Source organism: Myodes glareolus, chromosome 15, assembly GCF_982192425.1.
Source record: "Myodes glareolus chromosome 15, mMyoGla1.1, whole genome shotgun sequence".
Taxonomy (NCBI): domain Eukaryota; kingdom Metazoa; phylum Chordata; class Mammalia; order Rodentia; family Cricetidae; genus Myodes; species Myodes glareolus.
Window position 1 is genome coordinate 65397961 of NC_142040.1, and position 18422 is coordinate 65416382.

General features: G+C 43.8%; 1 protein-coding gene across 1 annotated transcript in view; it reads right to left on the reverse strand.

Annotated features, from left to right (window-relative positions):
* Positions 1-2152: 2152 nt before the first annotated feature.
* The window catches only part of Basp1 (brain abundant membrane attached signal protein 1), a 49398-nt gene continuing 33128 nt past the window's right edge, over positions 2153-18422 (reverse strand). The window contains exon 2 of the mRNA XM_048457045.3: positions 2153-3760. Coding sequence (XP_048313002.2) covers positions 3074-3751 — 678 coding nt within the window. The 5' untranslated portion in view covers positions 3752-3760 and the 3' untranslated portion in view covers positions 2153-3073. The remainder of the gene's footprint in view (positions 3761-18422) is intronic.

Here is an 18422-nt window from a genome sequence, read left to right on the forward strand (position 1 = left end):
CTGCATCTATCTGCAACATAGAGGACATGACCACCATTCAGGGTAGGACCAGCAAAGAGGAAGAACAAACTCAGCAACCTTGGGAACATTCATGTTGGTTCCTATCCATTCCCCTCTAACAAGATACACACAAGCACTCAAGGGATGTGAACCCTAGAGTCACTCATTCTTCAGGAAAGATTGTGATACCCAGTTAATGAAGCAAATATCTGAACTTCACAGGCAGTTGGGATGTGTTTATCACAGCATGTGCACTGATGTGCCTTCACTTCATAGGATTAAGGAGGGAATGGCCGAGGAAAAGTCCCAGATTAATATGAGTATTCAACACCGTTCTTTTCCTACCTGAGCCAGGCATTCCCATGGTCTAGGTTTTCTGCTGGATATAATAGTTTCAAAGGTTTTTAAAGAATGATAAAATTAGGTGTCATATACGAAATAACAGAAATTTAGTGCATAGATGTATCTCAGATTTGAATTACTTCATAGCACATCCTTCAACTCTACACATAAACTGAACTGTGTCTACTTATTTCCCTTATCCAATCCAGAAACTTAGAGTGATAAATGTTACCCTGAGAGCCCGAGTTGATTGTTCTCACCCGAAAGCATGTAAACATTTTCATTAAAATGGTGGGAGGAGAAAGTAAATCTATCAAATATTACTTCCACCAAGCATGTTTTATTGTGATAAATTAAGGCCATCTAATATTCATAACCACTTTGCAGCCATTGATAATTATTTTTTAAAAATAAGTCTTCTTTTTCATTTTAGAGATAGTCTGCAATTTTACAAATGTCTTCCACAGCTGTTGAATCTGTCACTTCCCTAATACCAGAACCCCACCCCTACCTGATTTTATATATTCTAGGACAACTGGTAATGCCCTGAAGAGTCCCCTGCCATGTTTCTTCCCTAAAACAGTTGGCTGGTGGTTAATGTTTTAACACAGTTTATGTGTGCTGTGCTTTCGTGCATTAAGAGTTCAAATTTATTTCATTATAAAAACAAGAACCCCAAGAGCTAGACATGATTGTGATCATGGTCTGAACTCCAAATTACATTAACTAGTGCAATGCCACCATTTCTGCTTCTCCGGGTGTGGTACTGATTCCAGATACTCAGGAAATACCTGGGGAGGGGCTCTTTTCTCTTCATGTAGCCCACAGGAATGGAGCCAGGCTGATTCAGACCCACAGCATCATATACGGTCCATGCCTCCACGGATTCTCCAGGAAACTCTCCAGGCAACACTCTAAATATGAAACTGTTGCTTATTTTCCTGGGCATTTCTCTGATTCAAGTCTGAGAAAACTTTGCAGTGCTTAGGTTTCTTTTTTAAACATTGTGTCTAGTATCCGAAACACCCAAACTACTCTCAGCATCCGACAGACAATCACTCTTTTTCTTACACTCAAGAACTGATGTGCGCGCACTCAGAAGCCACCATCCTCCAACCTCTTTTCCACGTGCACCACAGGGGGACCCTGAGTACACAGATGGTCACTACCCCAGTAATGGAGTCATCCGTGGTGACAGGCTAGCATGTCTGCCCGCGGTATACACGGTTCTCTGGCATGTATACAAACTTTTACCTATTTCACTTATCACAGGGTTCTTGTCTTAGAGGTCACAGGTTTATGATCCATTGAAATTGCAGTCTTGCAACTGCGGTCTGGAGAAAGCAGAAGCCCTAATATTTTTTTTTTTTTTACCACCTTCATGGCTTTCCTGGTCCCTTCCCTTGCTCTGTTCTCTGTTCACCTGAAGGAGGGGCAGGCATAGATGCTGGTCAATGGCTTCACAACTTAGACACATAGGATGTCTCTATAAGATCGTGCTATTCTTCCCTGTCTTCAATATGCAGTTCTTAATTGTCTTTTAATGTTTCAATCAAAATATTCGCTCTCTTACAGTATTGATAATTACATCCACACGCCATCGTTGGGTGTAAACCCATAGAACTTTTTCCTGTTCATCTCATGGGATTGACTGAACTGACATTGATTCCACTGTTGGTGCTGCTTTGTGTGGGTTTTAAAGATAATGGTCAAGAAGACTTTAGGATCCTGCTTCATACCTTCATTCCATCATATGCAGGAAAGAGAAGCACCCACTACAGATAAGGAAAGGCAAAGAAAGCCAACAGCCTTTACTACATTTTAATTGTTTAACTTTATTACTGTTGCACCATTTATACAATTACATATAATTTCAATGCATCCATTGTACATTTTTTTTATTTTTTGTTTTTTTTTTATTTTCCATTTTCCAATGGGTGGTGTGTTGGTGTCTGAGACACAGATGGGAGAAAACTGGAACTGCAATGAAGGCAGACTTTTTTTTTTTTCATTTCCACTGACCAATAAACAGAACTACAGGTGCACCCAACCACGGACATGCATTAACTCGTCATGAGAAATCTAGGTAGGCTAAGTATGATGAGAGAATGTTTGTTACTCCCAAAAATATCTGGAGAGGAAGAATGGAGGCTTGGCATCGAGATACATATGGACAAGCTAAGTGGGCTCCGTCTGAAAGGTGGCATTCATCCACAACGTTAAAAAAAAAATACCAAAATAAGAAAGGCTGTAAATTAAAAAGAAAACACAGAAAATACTGCTTTCATAAAGATCTGATTGCCTTGGCACTGGCCCTGTGGGCAGAATCAAACGCTTTCCTCCCCCAACCGCAGCGCAGGAAAGATGCTGGGGCTTTCGGGGTGGAGCGCCAGGGGACAGCGGTTCAGGTACAAATGATGTACTTTCAGACAATGATCTCTAAAATCCAGGACTGACTGGTCAAGTTGACTGAAGGTATATTAGATATTTCCCCACAAAAATACTATTTGGATTCTCCCCACCCCCTCCCTCCCCTGATGGGACACATCCTCTTTTTTTTTTCCTTTTCTCTTTTTCTTTTTAATCCCTTGGGCAATACATATCCTTACTTCCAATTTGAAACAAGTTAGTATAGGATAGAGAGACAGAGAGAGGACAGAGTGAGAGACAGAGAGAGCGTGAGACAGGTCGTTTGCAAGTGGCGTCGTCGGTTCTGGCTAGGCTGTCCCGGTTACTCTTTGACGGCCACGCTTTGCTCGGAGCTGGCGGCGGGGGCGGCGGGGGCCTCGGCCTGCGGCTCGGTGGTGGCGGCGGGGGGCGCGGCGGGCGCGGTGGCCTTGGCCGTGGAACTGGGCGCCTCCGAGGCCGCGGCCGTCTCCTTGGACGAGGGCGCGCCCTCGGCGCTGCTAGGTTTAGAGTCTGAAGCCGGGGCCGCGTCGCTTTTCGCCTCGGGGCCGCCGGCGGGAGCCTCAGTCTTTTTGGCCTCGCCCTCCTCCTCGGCCGCTCCCGTGCTCTCGGCGCCCGCGGTGTCGCCGGCCTTGGGGACCTCGCCGCCCGCAGCGGGCCCGGGCGCGGCCGCCTCCTGCTCGGGCGCCGGCGCGGGCTCGGGCTGCTGCTCCTCCGCGGCGCCCTCGCTCTTCTCGGGCTCGGCCTTGGGCGCCTCCTCCTTGGCCGCCGCGGCCTTGTCGCCCTCCTTCTCCTCCGCCTTGGCCTCGCCGTCCGCCGCGTCCTTGGGCTTCTCCTCCGCGCTCTCTTTGACCTCGGCGGCGTCGGCGGCCGCCTGGGGTTCGCTCTCCTTCGCGGTCCCCTCCTCCTCGGTGCCCGCGCCTTCAGCCTTCTTGTCTTTGTCCTTGGCTTTCTCGTCGTTCACATTGTAGCCCTTCTTCTTCTTGCTCAGCTTGCCTCCCATCTTAGAGTTCTGCAAGGAAACACAAGGGGAGACAAAGGGGGCATTAGGGGTCAGGCAGGCAAACGTGCAGGAGGCCTCCTGCAGAGTGAGGAGTCAAGGACCTCAGGTGTACAGAGGCCACCAAGGAGCCTGGATTTCACAAGCATCCTACCACAATTAGAAGTAACACGTGGAAATAAAGAACAAAGAAAGCCTCTGCTAAGAAGCCTTCAGGCCAGCAAGTGGAAGGACTCTTAACCCAAAGACGGATGAGTGGGCCCAGCTGCCCAAAGGGAGTCCAGGTGGCATGGTATTGGTTTCTTATCTGTCTCCTTGCCTTAAACATCCAGGATTGATTGAAGACAGCGGCACAAAATGGCAGAGACAGCCATTTTAGAACTAAAATACTGCTACTTTTTTAAAAAAAAAAAAAAACCTCATAATTTACAAATAATTTTCTGAAGAAGCTGCACGGCGTCCACCACACATCTCTGACCTATTGCTTCCGGAAGCACGTTTTTGTGGCGTCATATGCCTGTGAGAAATCACTGAGATGCTGCTTTCTTGAGAAATCTTAATTGTTTTTCGTTCATGAAAGATGGCAAGGATTTTCAACGCTAACATTCCACTGCCCCCGTTGAACCCCACAAGGAGAGGAGGACAGAGGAGAAGCACAGGACCCAGTGGAAACCCTTGGTGAGCTCCCCCGGTTCTGCTTACTCCTGGCGGGGCCCTGAGCTCTCTTCACCCAGCTCTCCCTCAGCCCTTACTATCCCCCATTCAGAGCAGCAGAAAAGGAGTTTTTCCTTCAGCACACCTCCTGTGATCAGGATTTGTAATAATGGAGTCACCCACATTTCTTGACAGTCGGGTGTCGGATAGAGTACCATTCTTCAGTCAAAGTGTGTCTCACCATGCTATGCTAATTTCCTGTCTGGGCTGGTTTTAAGAGCTGGAGGAGACAAGAGAAAAAAAAAGAAACAAACACAAAGATGACTAAACTATTCTTCCCATTTTCAAGACAGGCCTTTATTGTGTCATCCAGGGATTTCTGCTATGTTTCTTAAACAGGAAAGGAATGGCATGGAGTCCTAACCCACTTCAAGCAATTGGTCCCATTTTACTTAATTTTTCTATTGTACCAAATGTTGTAGTAAATATATGTGGTGAAACCACAATGAAAAATATTTTACCACTAAGCAATAAGTGAAAACATAAACTTGAAGTTAAGTTGTAATTTATAACGCCTTCTTCAAATTCTTAGACACAACCTAGTTGTTGATGTTACACACAACTTCAGCTCCTAGACCCCAAGTTACATTTGGATGCCTTAGGCAGAGTTGGGGAACAGAAAACCTCACAGTTCTGCCTTTAGATTCTTCTCCTAATTGTCTGACAGAAACCCATACACCAACCTAAGGATTACAGCCTATGAAACAAAGAGTAAATGAAGTCTCGCTCTGAACAAAGAGCAGAGCTCTGGATTCTGACACCCACAGTATGAAATTCTATATAGCAATCCCCAGAGGTTTAATGTCCTGTTGGTTTACAAACCTAAAATCTACGATACTAAAATTGGTTTTCCGAAGTACAATTAAAGCCACATTCTGTTCTTTGTCTCAAGCCCAGCTGTGACTCTGTTCTTGGTAGAAATCGAACAAACACAAGTTGTAAGAGAAAGTGTCTCAATAATGTCAACTTTTTTTTAAACGAAAACACCTGTGCTTTCAGCTGATTTACCTGTGTGAAACACAGCCGAGTTCCAGGAGGAGGCCTATGAACTACACTAGAATCCCGGGAAAGCAGTTACTTGGTTATTTCCCACAAGAATGTGTGTGAAACACCTGCCCAACACCCAGAGGGGTAAATTAAAATTACAAATTAAAGCCGAATTGTGGCGGGAACAGTCCTAACCCTAAACAATTTACCTACATGTTTAACCTTCTCAAGAGCATCATACAGTGGTGTGCCGCTGACATCCTCCTTGTACCGAAAGGGAAATTCTGACTAGCTGAGTTCATGATAAAACAAAGGTCAGCGCCAACAGGAATGTGTTGGTGCAAGAAGTACCACCCGGCAGGTGATGGGGGAACTCTACCCACTAAGAAACTGATCTGGCAACAGAGCTCTAAACCCAGGAATGTTCCTTTCCTGGATTCCGAGGCAGGACCTCCCAGAATGGCCCAGAGCGCAACACTGCGAAAGGGTCCAAGTTACAGAAGACACTTCCTATGTACTCTCTACCCTAAGCCTCTCCTCCTTCTCCTCTGCCATTGCTGGTGAAGCTCTTTTATTAGATCCTTAAGACATCAGAGCAAGCAAGGAGCATGGGGACGGAGTTGAGTGAGTCCTCTCCTTTCTCTGACTTCTATTTTTGAAAGAAATGATTTAGTCTAGAAAATCGGAACACTTGGGCTTAAAAAAAGATAAAGCTAGCTATAGGGCTGGAGAGCCGACTTGGCAGCTTGAAGGTGCTTATAGATACTGGAGTTTGGGCCCATAATTCACTAAATACCTGTAATTCTAGCACTAGGAAGGTAGAGACGGGGGATACCTTGAGCAAGATAGCTACACTGGCCTTACCAACCAGCTCTGGGTGCCACTGAGAGAACCTGGCTCAAGGAATAAAGTGAGTATAACTATGCAGAACGACTCTGGACACCAACCTTAGGCCTTCACACAAACAAGCAAACATTTGCACATACGCATTTGCACACACATACGTTTGCATACATACCATACACATGCACACATGGGAAGGTTGGGTGTGCAGAGAAACAGGTATCTTGGGTCAATAAGTAAGGGGTCTTGGAAGTTACTTAAGCCTAACCTAAAGCGGCATCCAAAGCACCAAGCTTGCCTCTGCATCTCCTCACAGTTAGGATGTCCACCAGCAGTGACTGGTGCTGAGAAAAAGGGCGGGCAGATGCTGATGTGTGGACTGGAGTTCTGTATGTTCACATGAGGACAGACGCTAGAGTCTGCCTCAGCCATGACACCTCCACTGACCTTCTACATCTTCTTGGAAAAGGGCAAGAATATTCTCTGCCACAAGAGCCAAAAAAACTACAGAATCACGGCTTGAAATACACATTTATTTAAAAAAAAAAAGTAACTAGCTACAAATAGCAGAGGGAGAAAGAATGCTGGGTGCACTCTGATAAAACAGTGGGCAAGAATGACTTCACAGAGCGTCTGGACATTAGGGCCAAGGGGGATCCGTGCATCCCACCTCAAAGGACACCTGCCCTGAATTCTTGGAACAAGTGAATGAACCTTGTTGTCTCTTTATTTACTGTAAAATAATAAAGGTCAATTTCACAGGCATTTAAAGTAAGACAACGGTACAGTGTCTGTCAACATCTTGGTTCTTCTCCCCAGTGCGTCATCTTACGTTCCCAGAGAACTCTGCACTTACATACGTGAGCAGAAGAGCAGGAATCAGGTTCTTCATACATGAGTTTAGAGTCACTCGCTAGAAACATTTTAATTACAATACTGTTGACATGTTATCTGAAAGACGTTTGATGCAATGCGTGTGCGCCAAGCAAGCTCCTGCTGTTCCTGCAGATGTGTGCAAGACCTTTGCACAGAACAGCTGACACCAGAACCAGGTTACCTCTCTGCTCAGAATATTTAGACATATACAATTTTCACAATGCTACAAGTCCATCTAAACACACCAACTCTCCATTATAACGAGAAATAGGTTTCTAGACAAAGATTTGAAAAACTGTAAATTAGAAACTGAGTACAGTCGGTCTGAAATCCTAGCACCTGCGAGGCTGGGGCAGTGGTATCACGTGTTCCAGGACAGCCTGGGTTACATTGCAAGACCCTGTCTATAAAACAAAACAAAATTATATATGCACTATAAACCCATTCCTCTGAATATCAACTCGTCCTGAATGGCCACAAAGGGAGCATCACTTTCCTTTCCCCTGTGTTCTCAGTCAATACCTGTCCATGAGTTATTTCAAGGAAACAAGAAATTCCATTTTATACATTGGGATGGAATAGAATCTACATTCTTTACTTAAAGGTCATCAGTTGTTTTAAATTTATACATAGAGGATAAAATATCTCTATTTCATTTTGGCTTGCAAGTCAAAGGTAAGATGTTCATGAGAGGAAGTAACCCGGCCAATGTCTTTTTGTGTGTGTGTGATGATTTTCTACATGTGAATTTTTTCTGCAAGATCAAAAAATGAATCGGTGCTTTTAGTACGATTAAAGCACTGACATAGAAAGTATTCTGCACCTCCCATGACTGCCTTCTAATTCTCTTTCTCCTCTCTTTAGAAACTTGGTACAAACCAGCATTCCAGAAGCAAAGGTAGTGAGACCTGCTTTCTGTTTCTTCACTGCAGGTGAGGAGGAAGAAGGCAGAGGGAGGCACAAGACAGGTACATGGAGTCAGCAGCAACTGCTGATCACAGCACCTCCGCTGCAGCCATCTGCCAGGGAGCGCAGGGTTTGCATCCATGCAGGATGAGTCATGAGCAGGCCACTCCTGACACCAACGTCACAGATGCCATATTCATTGATGACGCAGGCTCCCGCTTGCTCATTGTCAGAGATGTTTCTCATGAATGCCTATTTTGGAACTTTTGTGGTGCTTCATATGTGTGCGTGTGTGTGTGTGTGTGCACGTGTGTGTGCGTGTGTGTGCATGTGTGTGCGTACGTGTGCATGTGTACTTACAGGTACATGCAATAAAATTACAGAACAACTGTGGTGTTTTGAATGAGAATGGCCCCCATATGTTTGGTCCCTAGTTGGTGGAACTGGTTGGGAAGGATTGGAAGGTGTGGCCTTGTTGGAAGAGGTGTGTCACTGGGGGCAAACTTTGAGGTTTCACAAGCCAATCCATTCATTGTTAGTGCTCTTTCTTTGCCTCCTGAATGTGGATCAAGATGTAAACTCCCAGCTACTGGTCCAGTGTCCTGCCTGCCTGCTGCCTGCCTGTCTGCCTGCCTGCTGCCTGTCTGCCTGTCTGCTGCCTGCCACTATGCTCCCTGCCATAATGACCTCTAATCCTCTGGAATCACAAGCCCCAAATTAAATGCTTTCTTTTATAAGCTGTGTTGCTCATAGTGTCTTATCACAGCAATAGAAAAGTAACTGAAAACAACCTTGTCAATTATATCTCAGGCATAATTTCCCTGAAATGGTCTCTCACAGGCCTGGAACTTACCAATTTGCCTGGACTGGCCCATTGAAATCCTCCTATCTCCCCAATGCTGGAATTATAGACACCCACCACCACACTTGGCTTTTTTACCCGACTTCTGAGGTGGAACTCAGGTCCTAGCTGCTGACACAGTGACCTCCCCTGACATCTTTGTGACATATCTAAAGCCATGTTTCTTTAACTTCACACAGAAGAAGGTGCATAAAGAAATACCTTCCCAGTCAGATAGATCAGCTATAGTGATTTCTGCTGCCCTAAAAGCAACTGGAGAAAGTAATAAATAATCCCAAAAGAAACTATGTTTGAGGTCTTCTTCTAAACCAAGTATTAGGATTCTAGGCATTAGCAGGTATACCTTATAGGGGGGAAGTTATCTACAACTAATTTGAATTTCAAAGGGGACAGAAATGTGATCATTTAAACCGGTACTATAGCAAACCTTAATGATACATTGGTTCTTGATCATGAGGGTTTAAATTTGGATATTTCACAGCTACACAAAATTCAAATCTGTGCATAAATAATTATCTTCTATGTTTATTTGAAACTCTGAGAGATTGAAGGTGACAAATAACTTAAAACTTATAATCAAGCCTCTTTTACAGAGATGGTCTGAAATGTTTTGATGTTTATTGCTTTATATATATATATATATATATATATATATATCCCTTAGCTGTTCACATTACATAAGTCTGTGCTTATTCTGTATATAATCCCTAGGACAAAGCAGGCCCTAGTCAGCTCTGTGCCATTATCACAGAAGTCCATAAAACCACCCTAGTTCTCACCAACTACAGTATGATTTGGGTGCAGACAAAAATCAGCTCATCTGGAACATTCCTGAGCTCACATTTTTCAGTCTTAAAACAAGCTCATCTATCAGTACAGCCAATTAAACTAAGATTTACTGTGTCAATATGTATAACACATGTTCAAAACTAGAAATAAGAAAACAGTAATCTGAGACTATCAGAAACAGTTAAAACAAAGCTTTATGAAACACGATCTTTACCAAATATTTACCAAAGAATAGAATTTTTTAGGGATTGCGATTACATTTAGGAGATGTTTTCGTAGTGTGTCAGCTTGCAAATGAGCCAGAGTGGAAGGAAGTTCACGCTGAATACATTCCACAGACGGAGTCATGGCTGTCAGAAAACTCGGGTGTCCTTAGCTTCCCTGGCATGGCGCGACCGACGGTGTTGTGGTGATTTAGAAAAGAGGACAGTGTCGTGGTGATTTAGAAAGAACAGTAGCCTCCCTTTCACTGCTTTTAGAGTGTCATCTACTGTCTACCACCACCCGTGGTCCTGCTCAGCAGAGTCACGCCCTCTGCCACGGGAAGGGATGTGCCAAAGAATGTGCGCTTTCTGTATCACGCCATCACAGCCTCCCACAGCCTCCCAAAACCAGCTTAAGCAGACGGATGGCTAACACAACCCCACAAATTAACATGTCACTCAACTTAGAAAAAGGTAAGGAGGCTGAGGCTTTGGGTCCTGATTTCTATACTATATCCATCTAACTCTCTCAAAAGAAAGAGGCAGTAACTGCCAACCTAATAGAGACAAAGAAACGCAAAACAGGTATAGAACCTAGAGAGCTAGATTAAAACAATTTCCTTTACCCACTCTGCATCCGATGAGAACCACTTAGGTCCGTTTGCAACAAGCTAAGAGGAACTATGAAATCCGTTTCCTGCATATAAATACACTTGTAAGACACAAGTCCACGCTTGTGAATGGAGGAACTATCCTTCCACCACCACTTCCTCCACCACACCTTCCCAAATAGTCCATAGGGAAGACATTGTCTGCAGAGGCCCCGGAACCCTTGACCCATGCAAATAGAGCCCTTGCGTTCTCTGAAGCAGGGCTGGGCTGCTTCACAGGACTCCAGCTCTGAATGCTCAGCCATATAGAGGTGCATGGCGTATGAACTACAAAACGTGCTCACACGCATTGGATGGAGCTGAGGAGAATCATCTCAGAAGCAGAGCTTCCTCAAAGTCTGACGGCTCTTCCGTTCCTGACCGCAGGCTCCTTTGTACCAGGAACATGAAACAGAGAAAACTGGGGGCCGATCTCATATAAAACCAGGTTGATCTTCCCAGGGGGCGGGGGATGGGGAAAGATAGTATACTCAATTCGATGAAGAGAATAGGAAAGAAAAAATCCCTCTGAAGAAATAAATGTTAAGATATTACAGCATAAATAAAGGGCAAAATTTTGCAAGGTCAAATTTTTCCCTCTCCTTCCCTCCGCAGACCTAAGGGCTTAGCACACAAATGGTATTCTCTCCAGCTAATGCCTCTTACCTTGGAAGAAAACATCTTCTGTTTTGATTTTAATTGAGCTCAGAAGCCCAGGGAATTAGTTTCTGAGGGAAAAATATTCAATTCATTTCTAATACCCAGGGGCTCTCTAATAGACTCAGGAATAATGAAATTATCTAAGAAATTCTTATCCATTGATTTTTTTTTCTCCAACTGAAAGGATAAATTATTTCTATATTTGCTAAAATGGAAAAACTCGGTAAAATAAAACAAGGACACATTACCATTTTGATAAAGTCGTAAAAGGGCAACATTTTAGGGCTGAGAGTGCAGCTCAGGTGGTAGAGCTTGCTTAATCTCTACAGGAGGCCTCAGTCTTGCAGGATTAAGGGCACTGCCTGTGGTGGTCCATACCTACAACCCCAGCACTCAGGATGTAGGGAAACATTCGTGGCCAGCCTGGGATAGAGAAGACAGTAACTAAGACAAAATAATAAAAGCATAGTTTTTGAGGGAAGACATTTTGTAAGATTTTGTTTGGAATATAAGCTGAGGATCTTGCAGACCAATTGTGGCTTCTAAAGCGACAGGCCTTGCTTTGAGAAGAGCAGGGCAAAGCCACGGGGACCTGAAGCACAGATCCTTTACTCTCCCATAAAAATCAGAAAGTGAGAAGAAGCCATCCGGAGAGCAGAGTAGGGAAAAGCTGCTCATTTTAAGAGATGCCAAGTGTCTGCAGATCCTCCCTTTTGCTCCACACCCAATCCTCTCCCGTACTTTTACCTTACAGGTACTGGAGTCTGGCATGTTCTTATCCTAAAGGTACTTTTAGAGGACAGTGGAGCAATGGTGTAATGAATCAGGAGGGCCACCAAGGCGGTGTCTTCTGTTCTAGAGAACCTGGGCATTGGCACATTGCCTTGGTAATTGGACACACTCTCTGACCTAATGTGGCGGGTAAAAAACAGTGTTTGTATCCTTTTCAGAAGACTATACCTGGCAATAATGGGGCTCCTCAACACCCTGCCAGTAATAACTAGCTAAAATGCATGGTCAGCCCTACCATCTGCACACCCTTTTGGCTTTAGTCAAAAGAATTGCAGAAGGGCTTTGTATAGCTCAGCAGACAAGCGCACTCGCTGAACAAGTCTGAGGACCTAAGTTCACATCCCCAGAACCCACCTAAAAAGCTGAGACTGATTATACACGTGACTGTGATCCATCTCCCCCATAAGGGCAGGGAGAGAAACAGGAGTCTGGGGATTGCTGGCTTTTTGCCAAGTTCCAAGGCTGACTGTGTCTCCAGGGAGTAAGATGGAGAGGGAGGGAGTAGTGATAGCTTCCTTTGGCCTCTTTGTATGCAAAGATGCATGTACACCAGAATACGATTGTGTGTATGCACCATGTGTATGTGTAAACACACACACACACACACACACACACACCATGCTTTAAAGAAATCAGAATGTTATGGCTTTAAGTACAAAAGAACTAGAGTCATATAGAAGGAGAGAAGTCATATTCCCATCTACTAAGACAGTATCTGCCCCACAAGAAGGCCATCATGGGAATTGTTCATATGGTTGCCTGATAAAATATGGGCTTTCTAGTGCTGCTGCTACTGGGTTGTTTCTCTGTTCGTTGAATTAAACATATTCAATAGTGTGCCTGCATGTAGATGAAGGAGAAGGGGAGAACTTGGAAAGAAATCAAGTAGTGAGTAGGAGAAATGAGTTTTATTAATTGTAACGAGCCTTCAGCCCTTTGAGGTAGGTCTGAAGAGTGATGTGTGACCAAGCTTCCTCAAAGGCCCTTGGACTGACTTGGGTTACCCCAGTGGCCCTCAACTTGGCAGCACGTAAAACTAAGGTACTTACATGTGGGCGTTTTCCCCAATCTGGGTTCTGAAGTTTGGATGCAGACGCATGATTTGTAAAGCATGTGTCTCACATGCACAACATACAGATGAGCATGATTTGCAATCACCCACTTTTCACATTGGCAGAACTTCCTTGGTCCTACCACCATGACTCAGGCTACCCAGTTCTCTGAGTGAGTAAAGAGCAGAACCCCTACTCAGAGCACTGCCCCCTTCAGAAAATGCATAATTGTATAAGGACACAAATCCAGGGCATTAATTAACATTCTCCATGATATACCCAATTCCCTTTCTCACTGGCAAGTTCTATATACTACTACTCCACCAATGAACACAGCTTTGTAACTTTATAAAACTCACTGGCATGAATCAACCAGCACACATTAATAGAAAGAAGACAAGAAAATGACATCGAACTCCTCCGTGTGATCCCAAAAGCTAATATATCTACTATTTCACAGGCTACCTCTATCTGTGTCTTCTTTCTTTGCACTAACAACATCTAAGCATTTCTGACATAAAAAGCTGCCAAACACTGCAAAATTCCTATCTTGAAAATGCAGATTTGGATCAATTGGCCATTTCATCTAGAATCAGCAGAACAGAGTTCTTAACTATGATAGCAAACATTATTATGCAGACAACTGCATATCAGCAGTAAAACCCAACATGAATATCCAACAGCCTGTTCAGAGACTAGAGTGCTATTTCAATTCATCACTCGGGACACACAAAAAGTAATCTTCTGATTGTGTTTCTGTCTCATAATCAGAAGAAAATATCTACGCCGTGGAAGGATGCTAGGACCCAGCCCTCTGTTCTTGACAAAGTTTGGTGCATGGATACAACACATAAACTACATCCTTGGAAAAGCAGTTGTCACTCTGTTGACACAGCTCTGCACAGCTCCGCAGCTTTAGATACCAGGAAACCATCGATTGACTTTTTTTAAACCAATATAAAGCTCATGAATTGCATCTGCTGACATATTTATCACTAGACAGGTTGGACTTGTAATTACTCAGGATGGAAGAATCTAAGCCGTTTGTCAAATCTAGCTATCACTGGGTGTGGTGATCTAGGCTTAGCTAGAATTACAACACTGGAGCAGGAGGATTAAAAGTTCAAGGACAATCTAGGCCACACAGCAAAGATTTCTCCCTTACAAACACCATAAACCACCACACCACCGCCACCATCACTGCACTCCCCTTACCTTAGAGAAAGAATTACCAGAGAATGAATAAGCAAAGAGAGTTTTTACTAAGTATAAATAGAAGAAAGGGCCTAAGAAAGTTAGTCAGGCCCACAGATATCTAGTTTGAACAAATGACTGGTTCCTTTATTTTAAATGTTCAAAATGTTTATTCTAGAAGGGGGAACTGAGGTGAAGGCAATGTAGCCTGTGTGTTTTGGGTATCCTTACCAGTGTGTGTCCATCACAACGATCTGCTGTCAAGTTTCTCCAATGCCTGGTGAGAATCTCCCTTATTAGATTGATTGTTGGCCACTGTCTGCTTCAGTCAAAGCTTCTATGCAGCAGTTCTAACATCACCACCATTCGGGGATGGCAGTGTTCTCCAGGGAAAGAGAACTGTATTATGAGTTGTCAACCCAGCCAAGGTTCCCAAGGCAAACCTTGGAAATGTCATCCGTAAAAACTGAGAGAAAGCATTTTGAAGACAATTCCCTTGTCACAGTTAAATGTTCCCAGTGTTATGAAAGATATTGGGAGGCATTATTGGAAAGAAAAAAGAAAGAGAGAGAGAGAGAGAAGGAGGGAGGGAGGGAAGAAGGAAGGAAGGAAGGAAGGAAGGCAGAAAAAAATGTACCCCCACATTCAGATACTCATCCTTCTATAACCCAGTTTTTCCAAACAGATGACCAAGACGAATTTTTCCTGAAAAGTGCAAGAATACAGAAAGTCTTTCGAGCACAAAGAACAACAGAGCGTAAGTGTCCTCCTGGACGTCCCTCACCCATCCCAGGCCAGTCCTACAGAGCCTACAGAAGCATACCCAGGGCACCTGGGAACTCTAACAGAAAAAAAAGGGGGAAAAAGTCCAGCATGCAGGGGAACCTGGAAAAATTAGTATGATTAAAACAATCTAGAAAAATACGTTAATCAGACTGGGAAAGGAGATTTACCTAAGCATAAGAGTCTAATACCTGATGGGACATACACAGATATATGCAGACAAAGTACATAAATACCATGAGAGTAAAAGATGAGGACAGAGGAGCAGGGAAAGTTTATTGATTAAGGAGGAACATCAAAATTATTTACATATATATGACTTATTCTCTCTAAGGTGTTTCCCTAAGGTGTTTTAATGACTGATTTTTTTTATACATCAATATATTGGCTGTCCCATCAGGAAGAAATTATTACTAGTCCCACCTTACAAAAATGAAGAAATTGAAAATTATAGGTAGTAAATAACTCACCCTCGGCCAGCAAACACAAATGGTTTGTGGAGCTGCAATCTAGCTCACTGAGTTCCTTAACCAAAGGAAAAGCCTGGAAGGATAGCGCTGTTCCTTCAGCACAGGGCAGGTAGCCTTGGAGGATAAATAGGCTCTCCAGGGGAAAACCACGAGAAAACGCAAAGTGTTAGTGTCCCTGGGAACAAACAGGAAGTGTACATTTAAGATGATCTGAAAGCCCTTTGACATTCATGAAGTCGGCAAAGGCGCTCTTACTAGGAGTAGAGGACACTGGACTAGAAAGGCACAGGCTGCCTCAGGAAAAATACATAGATTCTGATGGCAGAACACAGAACAGCCAACTCTGGGAACAGATAGAAAATTAAAAAACAAAACAACAACAACAAAACACATGTCTCATGTATCAAGGAGAGGGTTTTAGGAAGTGTCTCTGTGAAGTCATATGTTACTTAAGAAAGACAAGAACAGATGAAAGAATTTGGCCATGTCAGAGAGCAGTGGACTACTGACCCCTCCATGACCTTGCTACTTGGGGAAGATGCTTGACTCTTGAGGAAGGTCTGGATAATGTCTGAGCAATATGAAAGCACCTCGTTTCAGTCAACACAAAGAGTCTGGGCAGAGGGATTCCATGAATCCAGAGCATCAGCAAGGCTGGCTTCTCATTTGCAATAGGAATTTGTAAGGAATGGAAATACATACGGGGAATACGGGATTACACAAAGAACAAAGGAACTAAAGGGAAAAGATGCAAAGGTACTGATGGAGGAAGACTAGAAGACTCTGCAACGTATGCCGAAACTATGCGTGTTAAAGAGAGACGGTTGCTACTTAGAAAGGAAAAGGAAAGTGACGTAAATCCAACTCCAATGATTGTTGCCTCACTCAACCCCGTTCAAAGGAGCAGGCATTTCTCCAGCTGAGAGGCTACACAATTAACCTAGTGACCATTAGACATGGACAGTCTTGTGCTACAGTGTAAACAGACTCACAGCATTCTGCCTAGTTTCATGGGCTTCTTAGGCGCTAAGCAAGAACTCAAGTAGATTCTCAACCAGTACCCAAAGGGCCTTGGCTCATGTGACCCCTTTACTCTCCTTTATTACAAAACCTGGTTTTGGTCTAGATAAACTATTCATCTTTAGTCATTCATCATTGGGTTGTCTAATCTTTTTGTGTTCTATTATATTGTGTTGAAATATTGTTGTTTTAGCAATCAAATAGACCTCAAGCTTTTCCCCAATATTTACTCAAAACATCTGATGCATACAGAGCAAAGGTTTTTGTTTTGTGTTTGTTTTACGGTAGTTACTCTTCAATGGGAGGTTGATAAATACCATAAACTCACTGCACACAGGAACATGAAACTCTGGCTATAAAACCGTAAGATGAAAAGAACCAACACAATGATGTTGACACGCTGAATTATGTAAACCCATCTTTCATGTCGCAGTAGAAAAATAAGTACGCAAAGCTACCTTTGAGATTTCCATTCCATTAAATAAAACATGGCCCAGGCAACATCCACGGCAGCAAACTCTGTCACCACGACCCACAGTTAACAATGAGAATAGACAATCCTACAAGCCATATTGTCATGATTTTTTTCCCACTTTAAGTGGAAAAAAAAAAGTGTGTACATTAGGCAGATCAATTCTCAAGGTGTACCTCCTCTAACTGACCCTACATGTTTCTAACCAGAACAGTCTGAGCTGATTATTAGGCCGCTGCCATGACACCGGAAGGTGAGGCTCTCTTCGAAGGCAAAGGTTAACTGCCGGCGGCCATTGTGCAGAGCCCCTCTCAATACATCCTGCCTCATGTGGCCAGCACTCCCAGAATTCATGTATTATGCATTTCCATCCGCCGTGGACTCTGCTTTTACAGTCCGCCGAGGCTCCACAATGTTATTTATTTGCACTTAATGGGGTGATCCTTTCAAAAGCCCGGGCTGCTGCATCCTCCCTCACACAGGGATCTCTATGAATCACCTGTGCATGCAGTCAATACGGCAAGTGAACCACAACCAGCCACCTCAGGAAACGCAGGCTACTGAGATCATGTCCAAGTCACACTTCCCTCCCAGAGACTCAGGAAAGCAATATGTCGTATTACCACAACTAATTTAGAACTCTCCAACAGAATCTAAAATAAAGCGAGGAGGGTGGGGAGAATAGCTAATAGCTCCTGAGATATTTTCTGCTGCTTATTAGTGGGCTAGACAGGACATGATGAGCTTGGAGCCACGACAGTTTCTCTCACTTGTTAGTGGGCTAGACAGGACATGATGGGCTGGGAGCCATAGCAGATTCTCTCATTTTTAGCTGCCTGACAAAGAAGAAAGGTTCACCAACACCAGGAATAGCCGCAACTTATTTCCAGCCGCTCCCACCCCCAGATATAAACGGATGAGTCACCCATTTTATGACTGCCTAAACCTGCTGTACATTGATACTTCAATGTATCTTTTTCCCCCAGATCAACAAGTATAGTGTGTCCAGTCTTAAACCCACCTTCCTAATTTTAATCACTGTCACAGAAAAACAATCTAGAATTCTTTATACCTCTCCTTAATTAACTAAACAAAGAATGCACTTTTTCTTGGTGTCTTGCTTGACACCAAGAGGGGCTCAACCAACGTTTTCAAAGTTAATAAAGGAATGAAAAGTCCTCAGGCAAACAATGTGTGCTAGGCCCACATCTAAGAAACTGCAAAGCTGAGCTCAGACAACGCCCTGCACACTCCAAAGGCACTGATCATCGGGTTCTTCCCGATGGTTGAGGAGTCTCCCCTGCATTTCTCCCTCGGTAACTCACATTCTCCTCCACACTCTCAGCTTCTTCAAATCTGAGCTTCCAAGCTAACTAATGTGAAACCATTCAAGGGAGAAAT